The 27,256-nt window shown below is 37.9% G+C and overlaps 2 protein-coding genes across 4 annotated transcripts in view; one reads left to right on the forward strand and one right to left on the reverse strand.

The window, feature by feature from the left end:
* Positions 1 to 199: 199 nt before the first annotated feature.
* LOC109102308 (kinesin-like protein KIF18A) lies at positions 200 to 24,340 on the reverse strand. The gene is made up of 18 exons (XM_042727681.1): positions 24,168 to 24,340; positions 23,286 to 23,658; positions 22,712 to 22,869; positions 21,269 to 21,373; positions 21,020 to 21,130; positions 20,365 to 20,562; positions 14,940 to 15,116; positions 14,735 to 14,809; positions 14,485 to 14,585; positions 12,258 to 12,420; positions 11,482 to 11,646; positions 8,912 to 9,033; positions 8,455 to 8,696; positions 7,376 to 7,435; positions 1,869 to 2,223; positions 1,684 to 1,776; positions 1,463 to 1,572; positions 200 to 614 (listed from the first exon to the last, which is right to left on the reverse strand). Exons 2-18 carry the CDS (start codon positions 23,602 to 23,604, stop codon positions 475 to 477), a joined length of 2,694 nt encoding a protein of 897 aa, XP_042583615.1. The 5' UTR covers positions 23,605 to 23,658; positions 24,168 to 24,340; the 3' UTR covers positions 200 to 474.
* Positions 24,341 to 24,853: 513 nt separating this feature from the next.
* mettl15 (methyltransferase like 15) overlaps positions 24,854 to 27,256 on the forward strand; it is a 59,707-nt gene continuing 57,304 nt past the window's right edge. Inside the window, exons 1-2 of one of the 3 annotated variants that reach the window (XM_042727682.1) lie at positions 24,854 to 25,008; positions 25,472 to 25,739. In XM_042727682.1, the coding sequence (XP_042583616.1) occupies positions 25,479 to 25,739 (261 nt within the window). In that variant the 5' untranslated portion in view covers positions 24,854 to 25,008; positions 25,472 to 25,478. Of the gene's footprint in view, positions 25,009 to 25,047; positions 25,204 to 25,228; positions 25,247 to 25,471; positions 25,740 to 27,256 lie in introns of those variants that run through there. The other 2 variants (XM_042727683.1, XM_042727684.1) reach the window with 2 other exon arrangements.

Here is a 27,256-nt window from a genome sequence, read left to right on the forward strand (position 1 = left end):
CAATGAGGAAAAAAATCATTTAAAGCTCAATAAAATAGACAAGGTCAATATTTCTCAACTGATATTTCTTTTTAAACAGTAATGAAATAGAAACTTGTTGATCTGAAAGCAGATCTCTAAATGGAGCGATTTTTTTAATTAAAACATTTAAAAAGGGGAGAAAAAAAGTCACTCATTGGCAATAATAACACCAAGTTGCTTTAAAAGACCTGAACATCAAGTAATACTTTATTGAGAGCTTCATATTAGGCTGGACAAGTTTTCTATGCACATACATATTTTAAAACATTAATATAAAAACAATCCAGTTTACTAGAAATAATTAAGGCCAAATACCTGCTCCTGAAATTAAAACAATAATAAAAAAAATATTTTAAAAAAAACTTTTTACATCTTTTCTACATCAACTCTAATGAGAAGTATGGGAGGCCAGTGAATGAGAGAACAGTGCCTTTAATAGCAAGTGGAAGCCTCTCACATCCTCTTGGTGACTCTTTTAAACAGTGCAGCAGGCCTCAGTGAGCTCAACTTGGGCTTACGCTGGTCAAGCTGATGGAGGTTTCCCTCAGACACACTCCGTACTACTCTACGGCTTGGCTCATTCTCTGATGATACTAGATGCGGTGAAAGAGAAAAAAGAAAGAAAGATTAGAAGAATTATGATTATTTTTTAATAATAAAAAATCTGGAAAATCATAACTGATTGCCTAAAAATATCGATATTTTTTCTTGAGCGCCAATCAGCATATTAGAATGATTTCCGGAGGATCATGTGACACTGAAAACTAGAATAGCTGCTGAAAATTCAGCTTTTTAATCACAGGAATAAATTATATTTTAATTAAATTGAGGAATTCCAAGAGGGTCCTCGCACCATTGGTGCTTGGGCCCTAAATAGGCCATTTTAAATTGCAATAATTACACAATATTTGGAGTTTTTCTGCATTTGTTATTAAATATATGCAGCCTTTTGAACAATAGTTCAACAAAAAATGGCATGCCAAATGATATTTTTTTTAGTCAATCGACTGCATGATTATTTTTAGACATTGGTGTCGTATATTACTGCGGTCACTTAAAAAAAGCAGCTAGGCCCAAAAACACCTTACTAACATGGCAAAAACCACTGTAATGCACGGCCTCTAGTGGCTTATTACTTTATGAAACGGGTAAATTCAGCCAACTCGTGGCATTATATTACTAAGGAGAAAGAACGTGAATGAGCCACTGGGAGTGGGAGGAGGAGATTGTGCGCTTCTGGCTGTGCGCCTGACATTCTTTCACAGCTGTCAGCCGGCCCGCCCATTACACTATTACGATACTTTACCAAACATAATGGATTATGTGAGGACCTCATAAATGGAATATAATAAGAGACGCTTATGTTTCACTTCCAAGATACAAATGGAAAGCCCATAGAGGGTAACTGTAATTTTTTTTGCATTGAGAATAGCATACTAACCTCCAAAATGTCGGATTCGCAGTGGTTTAGACGCCTCGTAGAGATCTCTCTTTATGCGCTTGGGTGCTGCAGACGCGGCCAGAGAACTGTCTTCTTTCCCAGTGCTGGAACTGATACAAAGAGACACAAAGTGAGATTTTGGAAAACACCAAGAGTGCAAAATGTCAACGAGGCATGATTTGAAACAGCCCCAGCGAACAGGTCCCAAAATAAACACACACCAGTTGAACTTGCGCTTGACCTGAGCAGCTGAGGTCATGGCCATGTAGGACGGTTTGGATTTTCGCAGGTCTAATAGTGAAGGGATCTCCAACCTAGAAACCAATGGGAAAGAAACTTATTCACACCAGCCAAAACAGAACTTACTAATCAATACAAATTATACTGTTTTCACACCAAATTGTACCTTTTAGCTGGCTCATTTCCATTGTTAGCACGCAGTGCCCTAAGTGTTGTGTGGCCAGGGGGCTCAGGGGATAGGATGATTGTGGCGTTACCACCTGATGGGTCCTCGTTGTGACCAATGTCGATAGTGGAGTTTGGATCAAAGCTGCTGGAGGTGTGTGGCTGCTCCTCAGGAGTGTACTGCAGCGGGAACATGCCCTCCTGTTTTAAGACCTCTTGAACGGCAGGGGGGTAATGGGAGAGCACAGGATTGGGCCCATCCTCATCTGGGTTGGCAGGAGACACGGACAGCTTCCTCCTGATTGGTTTTTTAAGAGGACATTCAACATTTCCATCCTGAAGTTGAGGGCTACACCCTAAAAGAGAAAAGCAGCACAAATTCATCAGCTTCAATAGAAGACATCACCAAATGGAAAAGACTTCTCATGAAACTGTTTTGATAAAAAAAAAAATCTGAGATATATTGATCACTTCCCAATCAAAGCTAAAATGTCAACAACATTATGATCAGAAATTTGAAATATGCATTGAAACATTTTAAATAGTACACTGTAACTTCTATGCTGTAAAAAAGTGTTCAAATGAACTTAATTGATTTGATATACAGACAGACAGTCAGACAGACTGAAGAAACTGACCTGTTTTCAGATAATCATACCAACTGCAACAATTTAAAATAATGTTAAAGTTTAGATGAGAATAAACTGTAGCACTATATCGCAAAATTGATACGTACACGTAGATGCCTCATTAACGATGTTATACGTAAGTTGTCTGCCATACTGTAATGGTCAACTTGACATCATTCACCATAGTAATCACTGAATATTTGAAAGATGCCACAATCCTGTACAGAACGGCTCAACGGCTCTGTGCGAACCTACAGGATGGCGAATGACATCAAGTTGACCGTTCCAAGATGGCGGCCGCATCTATGTGCCTGGAGCAGTCGAATTGGGAATCTTTCCATATCTATGTATTGCAAACACTAATGAAACAAAAACACCCGTTTCAAGAATTGGAGATGTTTGCATTAAACATGCCAGTCACAAATTTCAGATATTCCAGAGTAGAAAGTACTTGGGCCATTAATGTTGGAATGAATTCTGACCAATACAAGTAACTGGCATATTATAATATTACTCAGTGGTGTTGTCATCTGATTTGTGAGGCACGTTCCTGAACACATCTAGCTCTCACACACATGCAAGTTTTCATTACTGATGAAAACACACAAACATTATTTACTCATACAACAGCGAATCATTTATCCACGCTTGTCACGCGAGTATTCAAGAGCAGGTGCTTTTGTGCCGTCAAGACAGACAGTACATGTGTGTGTGTGTGTGCTGGTGGGTGTGTGTGGGTGAGGAAGGCAAGGGAGGCTCCAGGAAGCTGTTGGAGGGGTCTGACGTTGGATATTGAGTTGCGGAGTATGCCGGAGCACGTCGCAGTCTGGCCGCACACTGACTCACACGATGCAGAAAAGCGAGGGAGAGAGAGACACTGCGGCTGCATCTTAAGCGTTCTTGACCAATCGCGATGCTTCAGAGCTCCTGCTGGTTAAACTGTTGACACACAGCCATCTCTCCTTCTCTCTGAGTCAGTGCTGATTCTCAGAAATCTGGATTGCATGGGAGAGGACCTGACATCCTGTTAATGACTAACTATACTCTTTTAGCAAAAGAAAGTTTGAGAACTGAAAACGCCTCTTATGAAAGTTAGAGCGACTGTGCTTTGCTTCGACGGCCTCTCAAAGCCGGCAGCTGTAAAGCACAGGCGATATAACTTCATTTGAGAGGCACAGGGTGATCAGGTGACAATGCAAAGAAGAAGAAAAAAAAAACAGAGAGAGGATGGGCGGCAGACAGTGATGTATGGCCCAGAGCAGAGGCAGAGGAATAGGTGCGATCAGTAATTGGTGGCATATTTTTGGCTGGTGGGATTAAAACATGCATGAGGCGCTATTTCTGGAGGAAGCCACTGCGGATTAGGGTCGCCTGGCTCTCGCTCTCTCATTGCTTGCTCTCTTTTTATTGCAGAATCGTTCTCGCCCAATCCAGGAGTGTTTCATACGATATGTAATAGCCCCCCCTCCCTGCACCGAGCAATGATTTTATGAATGAATTTCGGAAGGGTGGAGGGTCGGCGCTACTGAGAGGCTAGACGTTGATGGCGAGGTGAGGAGGAGAGACAGACAATGGAGATATAAAGAATGATTGATTAAAAAATAAGCAGCACAGAGACAAACACATACAGAAATGTGAAAGAAAAGAGTAAAAGCAATAAAAGGAAGGAGAATGGAAAGAAACAGACCACAGGCTTAAGTCTGAGAGGCAGTCTCGTGCGCGTTGACACGTGACCCCTCCTGCTTCTGTCCTCTATTCCATCACTATTTTCCACCCTTTCATGCTCTCGCTCCCTCTCTCCACCAAGCACTTGAGCACGAGTGCAGCGACGGTATCGTCATGAAGCGCGTCGCTGGTGGGGGTGGGGTGGAGCTTCATTCATAACCCTCTCTTTGAATCTCTGTATCTCTTTCAGTTCCTGCAGACAGGGCTCCATCTCTATTGTCTTTAAGTAGGGAACGCTGAGCACTGAACACTAGGGCTGAAATGATCAGCCGACATTACCGACAATAAAAAATTGTCCACAAATATTTTTGTTGTCGTGTAGTCATTTGATCTCATATGACCTAATGTAAGACCCTGTAATAACGTGGTTTGACCAGTGTGGCGCTGTAGTGCAAGACACTAATTCAGCTTTCCTGACGCAATTCAAGAGAAGAAGACACAGCGCTTTAGTTCAGAGCAAACACAGCCGAACCTGAGGCTGCAGAGCGGCGTTTGGATGACTATGTAAATATATACTGTGAGCTTTCTTCTCAATAAAATAAACACATCAAAAACTGACAGTGGTGAGAAAGCAGCAGTTAAAAATGCATCAGTGATGTGGATGTTTGCACGAGCTCTGCAGTTCAGAACCCCAGTAAAGTCCAGTCACGTCACAGTTATTTATATAGTACTTTATGCAATAGATAGCCTTAAAGATGCTGTATATAAGTTTTTGACTCTACTAAAGCATAAAATTACCATAATATGTTTGCAGATATTTAAGAAACATGCTAAGTTAACATACTTGTTTATCTGAAAAACAATGCTACAGTCAGTTATTCTCCTTTGAAAATGTGTGTTCCGGGCCAGAATGTCTGTTGTTGTTTTGGTTTGTGTAACCCTACCACTGCCTGTTTACCCAACTGTATTTCGGCACCCTGGGTTGCCAGTTGCTGGAAAACACAGCGTATTTCATTTAATTCATCATCAAGTGCGCTCAGTCCTGTTTGTGTCTCAATCTGGCAACCTGCGTGTGCATCAAGTCTGAGGAGGAGGGGGCGGGAGAAAAAAAAAAAAAAAACACTCCAATATTTTGAATTTGGACTGCAACACCTAGTTCAACCACTCGGTGTCAATCCTACATACAGCACCTTCAAATCAAGCAGCTTTACAGTATTAAACATGAAAAACCAGAGTCAGTGTCGCTTTCGGTTAGAATTACTGCTCTAAAGCAGCTCTCCAGTGTGGAGCTAGCTAATGATAAAATCTTTTTATTAGTGGGGAAAAAAACAACAACATTTCATTAAAGTTATAGTTTGGTTTGCAGAGATCAAAGCTTGATCTAGCTAAGGACTGTTTTGATTATCATAACTCTATAAGATATTTTAAGAGAAATTATGTTGTGAATAAAATAGTTTATCCAAAAATAAAACATCACTTACCTTTATTTTGTTTCTTATCCATATGAATTACAAAAGGAGATGTTAGGTAGAATGATGTGTCATTCAGTTACTTTTACATATAGCTAATTAACTGGTGAATAAGAGTTTCTCTGCCATCTCATTTTGTGTGCCAAATATATTTATTTTATAAATTAATTGTATAACTGTAATTACATAATGACTTTCAAAAGCTGAAGTGATTACCTTTATTTATTAGTTAGAATATGTATAATTCAATATTTTAACTGCAAAAGCTGAATAATCAATAAATGTCTACAGATTAATCGGCTAAATAATCGATGATTTGACGATTAATCGGTCTAATAACGATGCAGCCCTACTGAACACAGCTCTTATTTTCTGCTGCATGAATGCAAGCAGGACTTTTTCGATATTGTGAACCTTGAAAATAAGGATCTCTTTTTAAAAACGAAGTAGCAAATGTATTTTGGAGCATGCTGCATTGCATTTACAAAAATAGGACAGAGCATTTACACAAACACTTAGAAATGAACAGAAAATTAGTGTGAACTGAAATCTGTCTGAAAGGAAATAATGCTATATTTCATGTTTATAACAAAACAAAGGAATTTAGAGGTCATGAATCTTGGATCTTATTCTCTAAGTGGCTAAAATGAAATCTTTCAGAGCCAGGGATTAGTTTGTCCTTACAATAGCTCAGTAGAACAGCCTGAAAAACTTGCAAATGTGTGTTTTTCTTTTCTTTTTTGGTCCCCCAGTGGACTGATAAAAACCTGAACACCATTTTTGTATGAAATATGCATCACATTTTATGTTTCTTTTCAGGCAGCAAACAAATCATTATTCATCATTTTCAAAAAGCTCCATTTGCTTCCAATGAAAATGAACTTTTATACTGTCCTGACCTGGTCAAATCCCATATGATGTTTAAAATTAATCATTCAAATTTAAACAATCATTTGACAGGGGGGAAAAAGTAAAAAAATAAACGTCCTTGTCAAAAATGAGGAATTATAGACATAGGAAATTTGTTTCTAATAAATACTACGCTCGACAATGCAAAATATTCCAATACTATCAATGCAAAAGTTTACAATATATTTTTTTTTAAAATAATTATTATTAGTATTATTCTTCTTTTTCCCCCACTTTTCTCTTTTTTTTTTTTTTGGGTGTCTGTGTATATCCCTGAAATGTGTGCATTTCCCACAGCGTGTCTCAATCAAATGAGGAACACCTGTTCTGCAGCAAATATCATTACTCTCCATTTACTGAGCAATAACTCACCACTCCTTCAATTTCCCCAAGCTTTCCTCTCTTCCTTTTCCCCTTTCTCCCACTCCTCGATTCCCTCCATTTTGTGAAAAGCTCATTTTTTGTATTTCATTCGGTCAACATGGAGAATGTCAAACAGCTCTTGTTAGTTTCTAAGCTAAAATAAAGTTATTTACATAATTATGTTTCAGTTTTGCTTTTATTTATTTTAGGCACTGACTTGATTTGACTCTTAATGAAGATTATCATTAATTATCACGGAGAATGATAAATGATTGATGCATTTAAAGGGGACTATTGTAAACAAAGCTAGTTTACAAAGCATGAACGGTCTAGCTGAGCCTTCACAACTGTGCAACACACACGGGCTGTCAGTATGGGCAATGTGACAGATTCGGGCAGCTGGATTGATGACTTAAGCAGAATATGTTGAAGCTGACACTGGGGGGAAAAAGGGGAGACAGAGATGAGTTTACCTTTAGATAAGTGTGTTGGTCTGAGACGCTGTGAGGTTCGGCGTGTGTGTTTCTCTGAGCCTGAGTGAAGAGAACACATTGTTATTCATTTGTGCTGGTCCTTCCTTTTCAGTCCAGCATACACATCGCACGGGAACTAAACACGTCTTAAATCAAGACACATACATCTGTCAACGTTCACACAATGCAGATCGCATTACACTGACACGGAGAACAGTAAATCACCAAGCAGACATAAAATGAGATCACTATGAGGTGGCTGTGTGACACAAATGAGATGGCTCATCTCGGAAGCAGGAAGTTTACTGACATTATCTTTTGGATTATTTCCTTGCATCCTCAGCCGTGGACGTTACACCAAAACAGGAAAGATAAATAGCATTTCAAAAAGAGATTAAAAAAATAAGAAAAAAGAATAAAGTTTTAAAAATGATCCATTAAATAAATTATGTAAAAAAAAAAAAAAAAAATTCAACATATTCAGCATTAGAAAAACTACAACTAAATTAATAATTAAACCAAAAATCTATTGATTTGCCAGATGTTTGAAGTCATGTTTATCTGCTAAAATTATAATTCGCACTATTTGCATATTTATTATCTGCATCAATAAAATGGCTTTTATTGCTTTGTTTTAGGCTCAGTAAGATTAAAAAAAAATGTTAGTGCTTTTAATGTTCTAATCAAATAAAGTAAAAACAAAATATTATTATTATTTTTTATATATTTAAAAAAGTAATTTATTTCTGGCAAAGCTGAATCTTCAGCAGACATTACTAAAATCTTCAGTGTCACATGATCTTTCAGAAATAATTTTAAAATACTGATTTGGTTCTCAATTGAATGTGCCCTCGATAATACGTATTTAAAAAAACCACACAACGACACCCAACTTTTGAATGGTTGTGTAGTAGTCAGACATTGTGGGTCAGCTAACTCTATAAAGTTTTGGTGAAATGCTTTATGCATCAGCATAGCAGCAGGCTCAAGAAAGACTATGCATTAAATGTGAGATGTTTTGCTACAGAAAGAACATTTCTAATTTGAAAGTTTGACTGTTTGATCAAGATTTCACTCACTGCATGGCGTGCTCTGGTGAGACACGAGGTGTGAGAAAGACAGGATGGGCTGTAGATGAGTGCTTCCTGTGCCACCATCATCATCCCTGTCCTCTGCTTTCTCCTGGTCTGCCCAGACCACACCCCTCTCTCTATGCACCAGCCGCTCCAGCTCCTCCCACTCAGCGTCATCTGTGGCAATGCTTGCAGCCTTCAACGCCAGGTGCTGTCGGCGGCAGGTGGACAGCAGGGCGTTCACCAACCTGACAGGACAGGTGGAGAGCAAGTTGAATGATACAGATGGAGGCATTTACATTGCAAATTTCTAATTAATCTGAATAACACAAAGAACTTTCTACAAAGAACCATGCAGAACATATAAAAGTACGCATGGTTTCCCACAAACACATAGGTTCTGGGTGACTAAGCTCAGAATTATGAAACCTGGTGCAAAACCTCTACAAGTGTTGACTCATACTTGTGCGTTTGAGTGTTTTCCTGGTCTTGAACACTGATGAGGTGGCTCATGTGCTTGATGTGCTGCTGAAGGTCAGTGATCTGCAGCTGCAGCTGATGGCACTGCAGTTCCCTTTTCAGCTCCTGTATGCAAAAACACAAAGAAAATGCAACAATAATTGCAGCAACCAGTAGCTCCATCCACATTGCCTTGATATTAATGCTATTGTGAGCATATCATCATCATCCTTTCAACAGAACAAACAGTCGAGATGAAAATGCAATCTAGTTAAAGGGTTAGTTCACCCCAAAATAAAATTTAACCTCTTTTTTTAATGTCTTTATTCATCTGAAAGAAGAAAGTCATATACACCTAGGGTGCTTTGAGGGTGAGTAAAACATGGGCTAATTTTCATTTTTGGGTGAACTAACCCTTTAAAATAAACAAGAATGATATTTGAACATTTTCATTTATATGCACCAAAATAACAGCAATATATATTCAGCAATAAATTTAATAAATACAAGGAAATTAAAATGAATAGCAATATTTAGTTGAATATGTTTACCAAAACATTTTAATTAGGCCTCTAAAATTAATGTGTTCATTTATGCAATTAATTAAAAAGGAAAAGTAACAGGCTTATGTTCTATGATATGGAAAAAATGTTACTCTATTCAACGCTTTTGTAAAACTAACATATTTGAAATATTAATTTAGGAGCTGTTCTAAGCAAATATTGATTTGCAATTAACTTGCATAATTTGAAATTCATCATTTTTATAAATGAAAAATTTCGATTTTCGAGTGATGATGTCAACAAATCTTGAAACAGTTATTAATTCATGTAAATAATTTAGACTTATTTGGATTTTAAATCAGAGATGCTTATGCTCTCTAAAGACAAGTAACGAAAGATCAAAGATCAACTCAGAAATGGCCAAAAATCATGCATTAAAATCAACAATATTGACAATTCATTTTACATAGTGAACACAAATGATGCATAGGTCATCTATCTATTAGATGGCAAATTTTAAATAGAATATCAAGCTCAGGAGTGAGACTGTCGTGGCTTTCTGGGTGAAGAAGAGAACGACGAGATTAAACCATCTCATCAATGCGCTATAATGAGAAAGGCAACATAGGCAAGACTCCACAAAAATGATGAAACGGCTTAGATGTTGTTTTTAGTCTAACTCCTTGTTTTCTTTCGGTCTCACTGAAAATGCACCTTCTGAGGAGTCTTCTACCCCCTCTGACGCAAGAAAACGCAAAACAGCACAGCACAGAACATTTGATGGGCGGGTGCGTCACTACTCCGTTCTACTTCCAGGAAAAAAAGAAAAAAAAAAAACAGGAGAGCAAAAAGAGAGCGAGAAAAGAGGTGTGGATTTAGGTAAGCAGCTGTAGGGAGTGAAGAAGGAAAAGCATTGATTTTCTTTTATTAAGACATCCTCTGATGGGGAAATGGAGAGAGGAGCTAAAACAGGGGGTGAGAGAGACTATCAAAGTGTCTATCAAAGGGCCACAAATGAGGGCAAAAACAAAGATCACACAATATTTTCAGCTTGTCCACAAAAACCACTGGGAAATGGTGATTTTTGCATATTTTTATATGTTCGACTCCTACATGCAGACTGATTAACAGCTAAATATGTCAATTGCTTCATAAAAATGTTACTGCCAAATTAACAAAGGCTCAGGTACATGAAGATACAGAGTTGCAATTTATGCCAGTTCTTCCAAAAGATAACACTAGCCCTCTTTAAGTGCATTTGGTTGTCTGATGAGCTCAAGAAGAGCTCTGCTATTCAGGGCCTCTGAGGATCATGTCTGCCTCAGACATCACAACACTGCAGACTGGCACCCTAGAGCTTCAATGCTCGGGTAGAAAACATGAAAACATTCAATAATGGCATTTCGAAAAGGATAACAGGCCAAGGCTGTCCACTCCGGGACTGAAATGAGCCCTCAAATAAAGAAATATCACAATAAGCTGAAGGACAAAAACAACAACATAGATCTGTTGCAGGGGTAGGCGGTATGACAAATTCTTATATCACGATATACAATACATGCTATTTTTGCTGCAAATTCAAACTCACAATGGTTTATATATTACATAAACATGAAGTACTGCCTATTTTCCAAGAGTCTAGTGATTTCTTAAATTTTAAAAAGTGCCTTTTATCTTATTTGATTATTTTTATAAATTTTTTAAATTGGAGACAACCCTGAAGGTTAGATTATTCAAAACAGATGAATGATCAATCTGGCCATCGGTGCAAAAGCAGTTTCAAATTAACAAAGTACTTCATCATAAAGTAATCAAAATGTTTTTTAAAAACACGTCTCTAGACCCTGCTCTTTTTTCCTATTTCCAACAGTTTGCTTTTCACAAATCGCTCTTATTACAATTGACAATGCAGTCTACACTGGAAGTGCGTGTCTGTGATACAATTTGCAGTGTGTGCAATAGTTTTTTAATTCGAGTTTAGCATAAGCTTTACTGGTTGACCATGTATGTGTATACACATGTATACTGCCCATGCAGCCCTAATCTGAAGTAAAAATGACCCAGCCCTGACCTCTGGAGAATGTCCTTCGTGTCCAAGCAGCTTCATCTCGTTTTCGATGCGGTGGAGCCATCCCTCGTTCTCCTGGAAGTGCTTTTCACTTTCCATCAAGCGTTTTTGCAAGTGCTCCTGACGAGACTTCAGGGAGGCCAGTTTACGCTCATACTTACAGGTGGCCTAAAACAAACGATGACTAAATCAGGGTTCACACATACTGAACAATGAATTTATCACTTTTCCAGTCATTCATCATTTATAGACAACCATTTCTAGCGGGTAAAAAAATAAGCATGGATAGAGGAAATTTTTATAATTTACAATACCAAACACAATATCAAAAGTCTGGTGTTGGTAAGATTTTTTTTAATGCTTTTGAAATAAGTCTCTTGTGCTTACCAAGGTTGCATTTATTTGATCAAAATAGTATCAAAAAAGTAAATAAATTATTACAGTTTAAAACATTTTTTTTGTTGTTTTTGAATGTAATATATCTTAAATTGTAATTTCTTCCTGTGGTGACACTGCTGAATTTTCAGAAGCCATTACTCCAGTCTTTAATATCACATGATGCTTCAGAAATCATTCTAATATGCTTATTAGGTGCTCAAGAAGCTTCAAAGCTTTTTTATTTTAGCTTTTTTTGTGTGTTCTAACATTATAAAACATCATCAACTTAATACTATTAGCTGAATAAAATTATCAATTTCTTATCAAAACCAATAAAATAAATAATTGAAATCACTGAGTTTAAAACAACCTTGTGTGTGTGTGTGAATCAGTGTTGTTACCCTTTCGGCCCTGCTGTCAGGGAAGAAGATCAGACTCTGCTGATGCCACAGCTCTCTGTGTCTCATAGTCAGCCTGCTTTCATTCAGCTGTTTCTCGATGTCCAGATGCTCTATACGGACCTGCAGACGTGCCGCAAACACGCTGCGCAGGGACTCAGACATCCTGCAAAACACAAAAGACATTGAGTTATTGTCTCTATTCAATGGATGTCACTCTCACTTTTCCTCTCAAGTTCTGCGTTACAGAAGTTGAATAGGAGTTAATGTATACGCTCCAGAACACAAAGGCAGCACTTCACTATGATTTCCTGTCCTCTTTATATTATCTGTAGAAATGATAAAATAAGTAAAAAGGTTTCAGAACTGTGGCACAGAAAGCACTGAACTGCTCCTGACCTATAAGAGGTCATGTGCTCATAAGGACAAAGACAAAGTCCTCTCTCCCTGCACCTTCATCATTATACTATCTGATAAACACAAAAAACAATAAAACTAAAAGAAAAGAAAAAGGTGCAATAGAATTAATCATGGTTTAAATAAAATAGTTCAAAACAGCACCCAGACCCTACAAAAAATAAATAAATAAACTAAAAATAATGTTGACTCAAAATCAGTTAATAAACATGAACGTGCATATTAATACAATTACAATGGATGCCCAGAAAAAATGAACAAGTCAAAAAAGAAATCGATTGCCAGTCTTAATTATCTGGTTTAGTTCACATGTACAGTATTGTTTAAAAGTCTGGGGTTAGCAAGATTTTCAATAATTACTTTTATTCAGCAAGGATTCATTAAATGGATTAAAAGTCACAATAAAGAAAATTATATTTCAAATTAATCTTTTAAATCAAAGAATCCTAAAAAAAAAAAAAAAAAAAAAAAAAAGAAAAAGGGATCAATTTCCACAGAATTATTAAGCAGCTCAACACACTGATAATAAGGAATGATTCTTGAGCACCAAATCAGCATATTATTATGTTTCTGAAGTATCACACGAAACTAAGGACTGAAATTTCAGCTTTGCCATTACAGGTAAAAAAAATTACATTTTAAAATGTATTAAAATACAAAACAGTTAATATTTCAAAATATTCTAGCAATACTTTGTCAATGATTAATAAATAAATACAGCCTTGGTGAACTGAACGCATATAAAAATCTTACCAACCTCAAACTTTTGAATGGTAGTGTAAGTCGCATTGAGAAAAACATGAAGCATACCTGACAGCTGGCTATGAATGCATTCTATAATAACTGAGAATATATTTCACCTTACTGCACCCTTTTCTCTTCTGTTTAATATAAGTAAGTGCTAAAGGCATCATGCTCTCATTCAAACACATTCTCCACTGAGAGCCTTCAATGCTGCAACACTGCATACGGCTCCTCAATGAATGCTTTGAGATATCACCTGAACTGTGTGTGGGCGGTATAAGTTTTGATTAAAAAAAAAAAAGAAAAAAAAAAAATCCATTGAGAGAGAGAGTGCAGAGGCTGTATTTGGGGCCATAATGTTGGTGCAGTGCCGACACTGCCAGACTCCTGCATTATTAATGCTAAGCACCTCTCCCCTTCTCTCTCACTCGCTCGGCAAGTTGTGAATTCTGATGCCAGTGAATGAAACACGTAGGAGTGAGACTCATTCAGCTTTTTCCCCTCCTCCTTCCCTCCCACCCTTGCTATTTTCCCTCTTTCTCTCCTCCCTCCACCTGTCCTTCATTTTCTCCCTCCCATCTATGGATGCTGCGGCGGTTTTTGCGGACAAGAACCACACACACTCACACAAAAATGGAATGACTGAAACTAGAGGCTGAAGGGTGGGTGGTGGGACGTGTGGCAAAACTGTGATACATTTACTGTCCAAAACAAGCAATAAACCAAAAAAGGAAAAGGGGGAAAAAACTAATGTGAAAAATTAAAGAAACATAAAGCACATGTCTCCACTCTCCACTGGGCCTGATGAAAAATGCAGAGGTAAGGAGACCTCCACCTGCGATGGTGTCTGGCTTTGTCCTGTGTACTCTTACTCATGAATAATTGAGGCGTATTCAAAGTTTCAAAGGACAGCGTTAAAGAGGTGCACATCACACATGGCATAAAATAAACAACATCTAAACAAACAAAAACACAGGTCTCAAGACGCATGCTGGTGCCTGCAAATAGAGTCTGCTGTGTCGCTTGAGTGCACACTTTTGGACTGAACGTAGCCACACGTGCTGCTTACTTCTCAAATTCGGCTCTCCTCTGGACGGGGATTGGATTAAGAGCAGGAACCTCCACCTTCCGCTCTTCGTACTCTTTGAGTTTCTGTTTCAGCATGACAATCTGCAAGCGCACACACACACACACACTCTCATTAGGCAAGCTAGTCTCATGTGGATTAGACCCATCTCACCTAACAGGAGAAGCAAACCAGATTTACAAAGTAAATAGTTCCACATTAAGACGTAATTAAGGATGAGATTCATTTTTACCTCAGCTTTCTGCCTTTCACAGATGACAGCATACTGGCCAATGTGACTGTCCAAGCTCATCACGTTACTCCTCAGCTGAAATACAGGGAGAGAGAATCAGAAATATGATCTATATTATAATGATATGTGGTGAACTCATGGGTGATTTGAGGCATGTCGTTGGTTGGGGGACTGCTGAAGCTGCGCTTGTATGTGTAGGACTTACAGTGGATTTGATCTCCTTAGCGCGGTTGGCATATTTGAGAGTGTTGTGTGTATCTTCATAGGAGAGCGAGGACGGGCTGACGTTCGCGATCATCACAGTTCGGCAGTTTCCACCGAGAGAGTCTTTGAGGAGCCGTGTCAGCTTGCTATCTCTGTATGGAATGTGTGTCTTCTTACACTGAGAATAAAAAACAAACCAAAGCAAAGAAAAATCAAATTCAAGAATATCACGAAAAGACCGTCAACAACACACAAGAAACATTGACTGAAAAATAAAACAGATACAGCCTTCTAAATCTCGGCAGAGATTATATGATTAGGCCTGAATTTCATTTTAGGCCGTTTCTGATATGAGTTTACATTTCATTTACAATGGATCCGCCACTAAGCTTCACCAATCCAAGACAAGCTTTTTTCTCTCTTTCTTTTTTTTTTTTTTAAGTCAATGGAGAATCTTTGCATTTGGATAGTTTTAAAAGCATTTTAAATGGAAATGTTCCTAAAATATGCTAAACATTATTACAAGGCCACTTGCATTAAAAACTTAAGGTACCCTGGAGAGGATGCAAGCGAGACAAATAAATCTTATAATTTTAAATCAAAATGTCATAACTTGAACTGGAAAACAGCAAATAAGATTTTAAGCTTAACTTAAATTAACAGCAAGCCAAGCACTTCAGAGTACGATTATGGAGTAATTCAGAGATTTTAAATTTCAAAACAAGACAATTTTGAAAGCGAAACCACTACATTCTCACTTTTCAGTATTTTCTTTTCTTTCATAACACAGAATAAGACCGCTAATAACAATGATACAGACAGACCGTCTAGCACATCCTAACAATAATTTCAGATTTGACTCATCTCAACAGCTTCATGCTGTTAAACATGCCCAAACAGCTAGCTGGCACTCTGGCTTTCATCTCGCTGGCCTGTCTGACCCACAAAAAAAGCATTCACAAACTGATGGTCTAATTAATCTCAGGATCTAGTGACTGATACACAGTCCATATCTCAGCATCCACACACAAAACATCAAAGCCAAGTTTCCACTGAGCTGACGTGGAACAGTTAACATACATGGAGAATGACATGCACAATTTGCCAACACAAACACAGGGGAAAACACAGCAGTCAGGGGAGGGAAATGTGGAAATGTTGTATATCTGATCTCGTCCAGCTGATGTCTCAAACTATAGCCTACATCTGGACTGTGTATGGGTTCATGTTTTCATTATAGTTTTGAATCAAGTGTTGGCCTGCTGGGAACTTCACAAACTCCTTTGCAAAAAGTTGAAATAAAGACCATGGCCCACTTCTCAGTTGTTTTCTTGTTCTCTGTTAGGAACTACTGCACTAAAAAAGCGGGCATTTTCAGTGATAAAACACCAGCTTATGTAACCTAAAAAACATACAAGCAGCACCATCACGCTAGCTAGTCTGTGAAAATTCACATTTCTGAAGGCAGCATGTTCTCTCTGTTGGCACGACTGTGTTAGTAGTTTGTGTGAGAGTGCGAGTGGCCTGTTTCAGGCCCTCCCAGGAGAACATGGGTAAGGAGAGCCATCTGCGTGACAGGTTAATTTATGCGGATGGATGGCATGAAAACAATACCTATGAAGCTGCCTGCGGAGGGGCCCAGAGACAGGGACAAACCTCCTCACCTTACACACACACACACACCAGCTGAAACACTTCGGCATCAAACGTCAAATACAAAAACCACAGAAGACACAACACAAACACGAAATCACATAAACAAATCAAAGAATCCCTAAAACAGAGCCATGAATGAGATCATAACTGCAAATACAATCAATTTACAAGAAAAATGAAAAGAACATGCATCCAGCTTTGACAGACAATAAACAGAAAGAGGGCCTGCACTGATCAAGCACCAAAATAACTCAAGTGAACATGAGGTTTTTGACCAATCCCATATTTATGGGTCAACGGCTTGTTAAGATTTAGCTTTACTACAGGACAAAACAAAGATTTAGTACGCATGCAGAAAAACTCCAGCCAATGCCAACAAGGAAAAAAAACAGAACAGTCTCAACATTTAAAAATGGCCTCTCTCTATTTTGCTCTTCAGTAAAATAAACACAAACAAAGCCTGCACTGAGATACTTGGACTTGTAAACTCGTCTACAGTACTTTAACCCTGAAAATAAATGTTTGAGAAAAAACAGTTACAATAGTTACACACGCACATGTTTGTGGGAGCAGTCAAACCTTTATCATCACCCAGAACAAAGCTATTCGAATGGATTCAAGTTTGGGGTCAGTAAAAAATTAACCCTTTTATTCAGCAAGGATGCATCAAATTGATCAAAAGTCATACTATCTTTTGATTTCAAATAAATGCCTTTCTTTTTAATTTTACATTTTTTACATCATACTAAAATAAATCAGTACCAGTTTTTAAAAACATTAAGCAGAACTGTTTTCAAGATTGATAAGAACTTTTTTGAGCACAAAATGCACATATTAGAATGATTTCTGAATGTGAATCTAACTGGAGTGACGTGTGCATATACCTTTGCAGATGTTCTTGTTCTATCAATCTCAGCCAGAGATACTAGAGACCTGAGTCACCACAATCATATTTTTAGAGCGAGTTTGATGTGCACTGCCTGGACTAAAATGCAGTCGACAACTGGTCGTAGACATGTGTATGGAATATAAGCACGTGCTTCGTTGTGCTGTAACCAGTATTAGGACTGTCAACATCTCTCAGGTTATGAAAACAGTATTGTGTGGTTGGAAAGGGAAACAAATGCAAGTGTATATGAGGTGGAGATCAAGAAAACCTATTTGGACAAAGCTGGCTTAATATCTGAGGCTGATACACGGGGCAACTTTGGCTAAAGTTGCCGTCAACAAGCAATCAGATGAGACACAGGGCCCACGGCGGATCTAAAGTATCCATATACAAATTGGTTACCCATTCTCAATGGGAAAGTGCCCAAGCAACATTGCTCAAAAAAGTTGCCCCGTGTATCATGTGCATAAAAGTTTAAAAACAGCAGGAGCTGCATGAAAGTGTTTAGAATTAAATCCATACAAATGCAACAAAATTGTGATATTTATTGCTGTTAGGTGTCACTATGGTTACAGGCATTACTGAAGGATATTACTAGTTAGAGGAAGAGACTGACCTCAGTTACCTGTTCATACAGACAGTACTGGATCCTCTTGGTCTGCTTTTGAATGGACAATACAGTTTAAAATGTAAGATTTTTCAAAAGATTTTTTAATGTTTTTGAGTCTTGGGTTGCATTTATTTGATAATCAAAACAGTAACACTGCCAAATATTTTTACAATCTACAATAACTTTTCCATTTTAATATAACTGTCATTTATTGCAGTGATGAAAAAGCTGACTTTTCAGCAGCCATTACTCCAGTCTTCTGTGTCACATGATCCTTCAGAAATCATTCTAATATGCTGATTCTGATTTATTAATGTTAAAAACCGTTATGTTGCTTAATTTTTTGTGGAAACCATTATTTTCAGAATTCTTTGATGAATTAAACATTCAAAAGCATTGAAATATAATTTGTTTGTAACATTAAAAACGTTTTAAATGTCAACTGAATTCAAACTTGAATAAAAGCATGAATTTCGATCAAACTTTTGAACAGTATTTTGCCGTGTAGTGTAGAAGTCATTTGGAAATCAATTTCGAAAAGCAGAAATGCATTCAGTGGTTTTTCATAACCAATTAGGGTTAAATATAATATTTGTAATAATATTTCAGGATCTGAGACATACACAGCAGCTAATTCCCACCTAACACCCAAAAACAATTAAAGAATGGTTTATAAAAGCTTATGGCACAAAACAAACACCGCAAGGCAGATTTAACAGCCATTTTCTAAGACTACATTCTATATCCGTCACGGGCTAATAGGATTGGGTGGTAAATTACCCTCAAACCGTCTCTGAGATGGAAAATCTGGATACAATTCCACACAGTGTCTCTGGTGGAGGCGTACTGGAATCAGCACTAGTGCATGAGCAGGACACACAGACACACAGACACACACAGACACACACAGACACACACACACACACACAAAGCAGCCCTGAGGAAAGGGATAAGTGTACACAACAGAGTCTGAGATGTAGGTTTCCTGATTCTGATAGCATCAGTCCCTGAACCACAGAGCCAGCGGAGCCTTTGGGTTTGTCCCAAAAGCAAAGAAGAGAGGGGAAGGCTAATACCATCAGAGCAAATGTGCCACAGCAAAGTATGAACCCAGCTGACCCAGACTGGATAAAGACCAACAAGGGCTAAAGTGAAGATAAGTAATAGTGATACAGTAAATATATTTGTTTACAATACAGCAGGATTGCAGGTAATTGGCTTTGTGGTAGATCCACAGAACTGTGTTAAATAAAGCTGACAGTACCATACTTTCTGATGCACTCATGATAAAATCAAGAAAATACCAATAATAGCGAACAACAAATTTATTATCAATGCACTATCACAAAGAAATTTTGCCAGCAATGGTCACATAGCAGTAGTACAAACATATTATTGTTAAGAGAAATAATGAAAACTGGAAAAAGCCACAGAGCAAACTGCAACAGAAAAAAAGCATGTAACAGGAATGGCAGCATATTATATGAAATATTTAAAGGCCATAAGCATAGAGTCTTTATGGTTAAGGTTTTCATGCTAAGAGCTTGTGTTAATGTGGTTGTAAGGTTTTTTACTGGTATTTATTATTACGGTTTCAATAATGTGAGCATTTCCAATTTTCATTTCCAGAACTATTTTTTTTCCCAGCTGACGAATGATAAAAACAATAAAGCCAATCAGAATCCACTTTAAAGTGGCAGACGACATAACTGCAGAGTATGCTAATAATAAACAGAGCGTTATCATGTATTTGTGTAAACACTAATATACTCATTGCTCTTGGTGTTAAGCCTTTAGTAGGGCTGGGCGATATATCGCATGCAATTGTCACGCGCATTTCGTCAGTAAAGCCGGTTCCCTGATTACCGCTGGGTTGGGATATTTTGCTTTCAAATGGAGCAGCATTTAATATACAGAGCCATAGATCACTGGCAAGCTACGCAATATCGCGTTCATTATCACAGATGAATCGCCTTCGATAATGAACGCGATATTGCATAGATGGCGATTTAGCGGTAATCAGGGAACCGGCTTTACTGACGAAATGCGCGTGACAATCGCATGCGATATATCGCCCAGCCCTAGCCTTTAAGACTAATCGATTTAAGATCACAAGAGGAAACTTCAAACAACTTTAACTGGAAGTGTAAACATTCCATCAAATCGCATCCCACGTTTGCAACATCCAATTTAAATCCAAAATAAAAAAACACATCTCTTTTCAACAAGATCTGGGTAATCCCTTAATCTTAACAGAAGGTGTAGACCTACTTTGGGGTTGGCGAGCGTGTTGATGACATTCCCCAGGGCAAGGAGGGAGCGGTTGATGTTGGCCCCCTCTCTGAGACGAGCCCCCTTGGCATTGGTTGCACTGGCCCTTTCTGAGCCGGCCAGGTCGATTAAGCTCATCTTGGCCACACGAACATTTGGATTGAGACTGGCTGTTTTATCCTGCTGCCTCAAGTAGATCTGAAGAAAAAAGATGGCACGAGAACATCTTTCAGTTCAACTGAATAGTTATATTTTTGCCTGACAACTTTATAAGCCAGCTGACACTGGTTTGAACTGTGCAGTTAACTCTGAAACATCCAGATCAATAGATAGTTGACTGAGATGTCGAATTGCAGAAAAGATTAAAGCTTTATTGCTTTTTAAACAAACTAGGAATTAAATAAATAGAGAAGCCAAACAGCTTGATTTATTATTGCCTCATCAAATCTTCCAGGAAGCACAAAAATTCCTGGAAATTGTCCGTTCACGCAAATCAACTGGTAGCACTCGCTCAATATCAAAACAAGAGGATTAATGTAAAGTTGCTCAAACCCCACGGGGGCGACACAGAATGAAACCTAGCATAAAAACAGTTACACAGAACTGAATGTGATATTTACAGAGAAAAGAGACGAGATTGAGAGAAGCCTTTTACCTGGAATACGGCATGGGAGCGGGAAGACGTGGCGTTCATGTCAGTGGGGTGCTGCGTCCTGTTTCTGTTACCATAATCAAGAGCTTCAAGGATGTGCTCTGCAGATTTGGGCTACAAAGTAATGATATAACACATAGGGGAAAGTTCAGTTAATGCTAATATTGTAAAAACGACAATTCTTTATGGACTATAGTGCAATGAATCAAAATCACAGAAAATGCACAGATGACACATGCAGCCCAACTTCACCTCGTGCAGGGTGAGTCCTTGAACAACAACTCCACTGGAGCCGTCCTCTCTCACCGCTAAAGGACCAGAGTTAGTTAGCAAATCCCGAATCTGCTCATTATAGACCTGTTCAGGGAAAAGTGCAGAAACCCATTGGTCAAAACACAAAATGGCTGACTAACTGGCACTACTTCAGGTCCAACAAGCCAGAGCTAACACAAATATTGCACTTCTTGTAAGATGCATTTAGTATTTTTTTCTCATTTTAAAGGTACTTCAAAAACTGGCATTGAAGCTGAAATATTTTGTGGGCTTTTGCATCAAAGACTATAGAAATACAAAGAGAGTTCACTCCTATACTTATGAATGGGAGAAACTGCAACGCGCAAAATAGCGGGATAGTCCTGCCTTCTAAATGAAAGAGCCAGTCGTTGACTGGTGAAGTCATTGCATCACTGCAGCGGCTGTTAGAAGCTTCGGTTCCCATAGAAACCTGAGACTGGACCAGCCGATGCGCATGCACAGTTATAAGTGTGTTTTGACTGCGCATGCGCACTGGCTGGTCTAGCCTGAAAAATAAGCCTTTTAAATGCTATTTGAGCATAAGAAACAACATTCATGGGGCAATTCATTTCAGATTTTGTTGGTGTGTTTTGACTGCGCATGCGCACTGGCTGGCAGCGAGTAGTTTTTGAGATTTCAGGATTCCCCCATTCATTTATATAGCACTTGGTCTTATTTGAAGTGCCTGGAGGCGTTGCAAATATGGCCGCCAAGTGAACAGACTTTCCTTCAAAGCGTCTTTGTTTTGCATCGATGCTGCTAAGTGTCTTAGCCTAAGGTGACTGACATATTTTGACTAGTGCAAGATAAATAAATAAAACCGTGAGTGCGGTCAGGATGATTAAAAAAAAAATAATAATTAAATTATTAATTCTTTCATTCAGCAAGGTTTAATTTAATTGACCAAAGGTTAATGTAAAGTCTTTTACATTGTTACAAAAACATATTTTAAATAAATGCTGTCCTTTTGAAATCTTGGTTCATCACACAATTCAGAAAAAAAAAGTATGTCAGTTTTCACACAACTATTACACAGCAAAAACTTTAGATATAAAAATAAGAAATGTTCCAAATCAGCATATAAGAATGAATGCTGAAGGATCACCTGACACTGAAGCCTTCGCCAAAACAGAAATAAACTATATTTAAAATACATTAAAGTTGTAATATGATTTCACAATGTTATTTATTTTTTTTTACTGTATTTATTTATTAAATAAATGCAACCTTGCTGAGCATAAGACCTCTTTCAGAAAAACTTTCCAACCCCAATTTTAGAACTGCATATTAGTAAGGGACACAAAAATATCCTGCAGATATTAATAATTAAAAACTAAAACAAATCATAACTAATAAATCCTTAATGCGGTTTAAATTGAGGGAGAAACATTGAAACCTCACCTCAAGATAAGAAAAAGCGATGTTAAACACTTTGTCCTCCTTGATGAGGTCCATACGAGCGAACAGTTCATTCATAGTGAGAAACATCACTCCTGGAGCATCACTGCTACCCAACATGGTGTGTGTTTTTCCTGCTCCTGTAGCTCCATAAGCAAACACTGGCCAAACAAAGAGACACACATTTAGTAATAAAAACATCATTGCTAAACCAGCTGTCATAATGACATCAAATAAATCCATAAATGACCAGATTATTAGCATGATAAATAAACACCAACCAAGCAAAATTCCTTTAACATGACTGAATGGAAGGGGGGGGGGGGGATCATAGGTCAACTTATAAGGCCATGCTCTTGTAGCCCTAACAAAATTTGAAAATGGCACCAGGTACTTTAATTTATGAAATACTTTTTAATGAAATACTGTTCATTGTTTCACATTCTGCACCAAGTTCTAGCAAGACAAAAATATAAGCCCAAAACTGGATGACAAATCTATGTTTCACTGCTGAAATCAAGTACATGGCACAGAAAGTACTTTTCAGATTCAGTTAAAAAAAAAAAAAGTGTCTCACCAGTGCAGTTGTAGCCATTTAGAACACCATCCACTATTGCTTTAGTGGTGTTCTCAAAAACTTCCACCTGTGAAGAGTCCTCCCTAAACACGCTGTCAAACACAAACTTGAGGTCCTTATTGGCTCTCCTCCGCACATCCCTGTTGCCTACCCGCTGTCCCCGGAAAAATGTCACTTCTTCCTCTTTAGGATCAAAGATGAGCATGTGGTTGTCGACTACTTGGACAACCTTCTTGTGATTTCCATCCTTTTCTTTGTTGTTTAAAGGACGGACACGGACCACCACTTTTACGTGGCTGCACACCTCCCCATCCGACATTGTCCTTTTTTACAGCTTCCCACTGAAAATCTCTTCTTCTTAGTGTTTATGTATCTGTAAAACACAAGAGAATCATTTATAAACAGAGTGATTTCAAATAATTCTTCAAGAACATTTCCCAATGACAATTATTTCACATTCTCCACTCTTTTGGATGTCAAGACAGAGGTAGCCATGCTGGCAAAGCATGATTTGTTTTATTGTGGCTTGATACCTTTATAAATAAACTCTAATAAGGGGAATTTGAATAATTTAATTAACGTTAAACCTCATACTATACGTCAGCCAATAAGATTCTCCTATAGACTGTACAAAACATGTTTTAATGTAAGGCCATGGATGATTGCTAATTTATTGTAACGGCGTACTAATAAAAAGTCATTAAATATATCATAAACAGACTATATCATCAGACTCATATGTCTGATACGGCTGGTGTTTAGTTTAAAACTCTTGTTTGCATTAGTTGATAGCAACTGTTAGCGTTGTGCTAAAAGCTGCAGCTAACTGCTCATCTCAATCACAAAAGATTACGTTAACGCTGTAAAATGCGTATGACCTACCATATGGTACAATATGAATCCGCGACGAATTATTTGACTGTTGTATTAAGAGAATTTGTATTTTTCTTTATTTAACTTTAAATAAAACATTCGAGCTGATAGTAAGCAAAACAAAAGCCCTAGTAAGCGCGAAGATTTCAAACACAAGCTGCTGCCCCGTCCCTGCATCTGATTGGACGACAACATTCTTACGTCAAGCGACGTATGACGCTACGACTGAATAGGCGATAGAGAATTTAATTCACGGTGGAATAAAGCATAAAATGTATCCTTAAATTGAAAAAGGAAATTCCTAAATCATGTAATATTTGGCAGATATAAGTTAGATAATTGTTATGAGCACAATTTGAATGTCATTTAGCGGGATTTAATTTATGAGCCACAGTTACCCGTGACTCTCACAGTTGTGATCAGGGATAAGATGTCAGGGAAGATATTATATATCTTCAGAAAAGGCATGTATCAGTGAACTGTGTATGGAGTAAAACACACGTGTTTAATGAAAAAAAAAATGCAACTTAAATTATAAACATAAACCGAAGTGTCGCACATATACATTTAGGCACATTCTGAATATGTAAAATATTGCTACAGAATACTGTCAAGATTGCTAGTTCATGTTTCCAAGATACAGATATCGATTATATCTGTTTTTGAATGCTTGTCATGTTATAGGAGGAACACAAAATCCTAATGTCTTGTTTCTTCCGGGAGCAGTCGCAGCTGCACTCACGAACCTCCACAACAACACTGAAAAAAGGACTAAACAGCCGTGTTTAATAAGATAATAGCGATTAATCATTAATTCACATCCTGCTGAATTGTTTTATCGGTTTGAATTGTAAGTTGTATTTTTGACTTTGACTATGATATACTTTAAATCACGTGTTTACAGACATGACAACAAGTCCATGCACTTCCTTTGAAATCCGAAAATGATCTTGAACATACAAACCCTGCCTCTGGCGCGCTGCACGTGTCCCTGTGTTTCTTTCTGTGTCTTGTATTCTATTGGCGGGATTATATAAATATCAAGGTGTTAAGTGCTGAGACATAACAGTTTGAGAGACGTTTACATGGTTACGCCTTATTTGCATTTTTTTTAATTTATTTAATTTTTTTAATGTTTGTATTGTGAGTTTAAAATATCTCAGTTTTTAATTAAACCTTTAATGAGTCCTGCAAAGTCGGTAAAACAGATGGCATGTTTGACAACATGACACCTCTTAGATTTTTTTTTAATAGCTAATCAGTAGTAATCCCATGAAATGTCTTATACATTTTATGTTGTCTATTCTGTGCAGAGCCCAGATGCCTCTATATTGTAGTCGTTTCATGGTTGCACCCTGCAAACGGACCTTGGGAGACGTTGTTCCTGACCACAGCTCCAGAGTGTTCAGGCGATGCTGGAGAAGGTTGTGGCATCCAGGGAGGCTCTATACTGGCTCAGTGACTTCAAGCCCTGATTCTGAGTTCAGAAATTCAGAGATGTCGACCCAAAGTGAGAAACCCTTTCACACGCCAGTCATGGTGAAGGAAGTGTTGCAGTTTCTGGACATCAAACCAGGGCAGGTCAGTCAGTCCTTCATCAGGAATCAGCTTTCACGGAGTTAAAATGTTTTTTTTTTTTTTTTCTTTTCACTTTGACTATTACATGTATATCTAGCTGTTTGTGAGACCACATTTGTGTTATATGATACTTATACGGTCTGTGATTGTAGACACTGAGGCACTAATTAACTGAAGTTTTAGTTCTTAAGTGGAGATGTGCATGCACACACATTGTCTGTTTATTGTTGGTTTAAGTCACTATTGGCCTTTTGTAACTGTTGTGAATCTAATGATTCTGTGCACAAAGACCTACATTGTTATAAAAATGTGCAAAACTACATTTAGCAGTACACCAAAGTCCCTTATCTAGCACTTAAAGATGCATATTAGTGTCTTAGAGTAGTAATATGCATCCTTAAGTACTACTATTAACTTTTAGTACTTTTTTATATTCTATAACGTTTCTTTTTCAAAGAACTCTATTTTACTGACCAAGGCAGCATTCATTGGCTTTAAAATACAGTAAAAACAATAATATTGTGAAATAATATTAAAATTTTAGATCTCTCTCTCTCTCTCTCTCTCTATAAATATATGTTAGAATATGACTTCTGAAGGATCATGTGACACTGAAAATTGGAGCAATGGCTGCTAAAAATGCAGCTTTGCATCACAGGAATTAACTACATTTTAAAATAGATTCAAATAGAAAACAGTTATTTTAAATTGTAATATTTCACAATCATCCTTTTATTGTACTTTTAATCAAATAATTGCATCCTTGGAGAGCATAAGAGACTTCTTTAATTAAATTATTCCAAGCTTTGACCAGTAGTGTATGTTATTAAGTCTGGTCTCATGCGATAAGATTGTAAAATGTTAAATGCATAAATGAATATCTGATCTAATACAAAATATTGGTTTATTTACCCTCTACCACATATATTTTTATGACTATCAATATGGTCAGAAATCATGTGATTCGTGACATGTTTAGATGGAAAAAAATAATGAAGACCATAACGTGCATCCTTTTTTACTCCTACACGGGGTGTAACATTGAACTTTTGTGTTTGTGTATTTGTGTATGTATGTGGGAAAACCTGGAGGCGGAATGTTGACTTGTCATCGTCCTCTGTTAACCACATGCCGTCTTGACAAGAAAAAAAAAGTTGCTTGTCACCAAAACTTTTAGGACTCCCGATTTGTCAACTGTCCCCTCTTGGGAAGGGTAGGGAAGTTAGCAGTGTGCTCACAGACCTTGGCGTGCTCTAACGTGCTAGCAGGCCAGATGGGCGTGAGTCAAAGGGCCTTCTGCTCTAGTGGGCAGCTTGAGATGGGCATCGCTGGGTCCTACAGCTCAAGGCGTTGCTCATGCAGGTGGGGGCTCCGGGTCAGGGACTGAGTCAGCGATAGCACCACTGTTGGGCTGTTGGCAGAACGTGGAGCACCACAGTACCACACCACTCCTGACTAAGGTTTGCACCTCTTAACTTCACTATCCGCCCATGGGCCAACTGGTGCAGAGACAGCCTGCC

This window comes from Cyprinus carpio, chromosome B7, assembly GCF_018340385.1.
Source record: "Cyprinus carpio isolate SPL01 chromosome B7, ASM1834038v1, whole genome shotgun sequence".
NCBI classification, from domain to species: Eukaryota; Metazoa; Chordata; class Actinopteri; order Cypriniformes; family Cyprinidae; genus Cyprinus; species Cyprinus carpio.

Coding starts and splice junctions, on each gene's coding strand:
- LOC109102308 (XM_042727681.1), bottom strand. CDS start 23,604: ATGTCGGATGGGGAGGTGTGCAGCCACGTAAAAGTGGTGGTCCGTGTC. Junction 14,586..14,734: donor GTGAAAGGCAGAAAGCTGAG/GTAAAAATGAAT, acceptor GTGCGCTTGCAG/ATTGTCATGCTGAAACAGAA. Junction 11,647..12,257: donor CTGACAGCAGGGCCGAAAGG/GTAACAACACTG, acceptor CGTTTGTTTTAG/GCCACCTGTAAGTATGAGCG.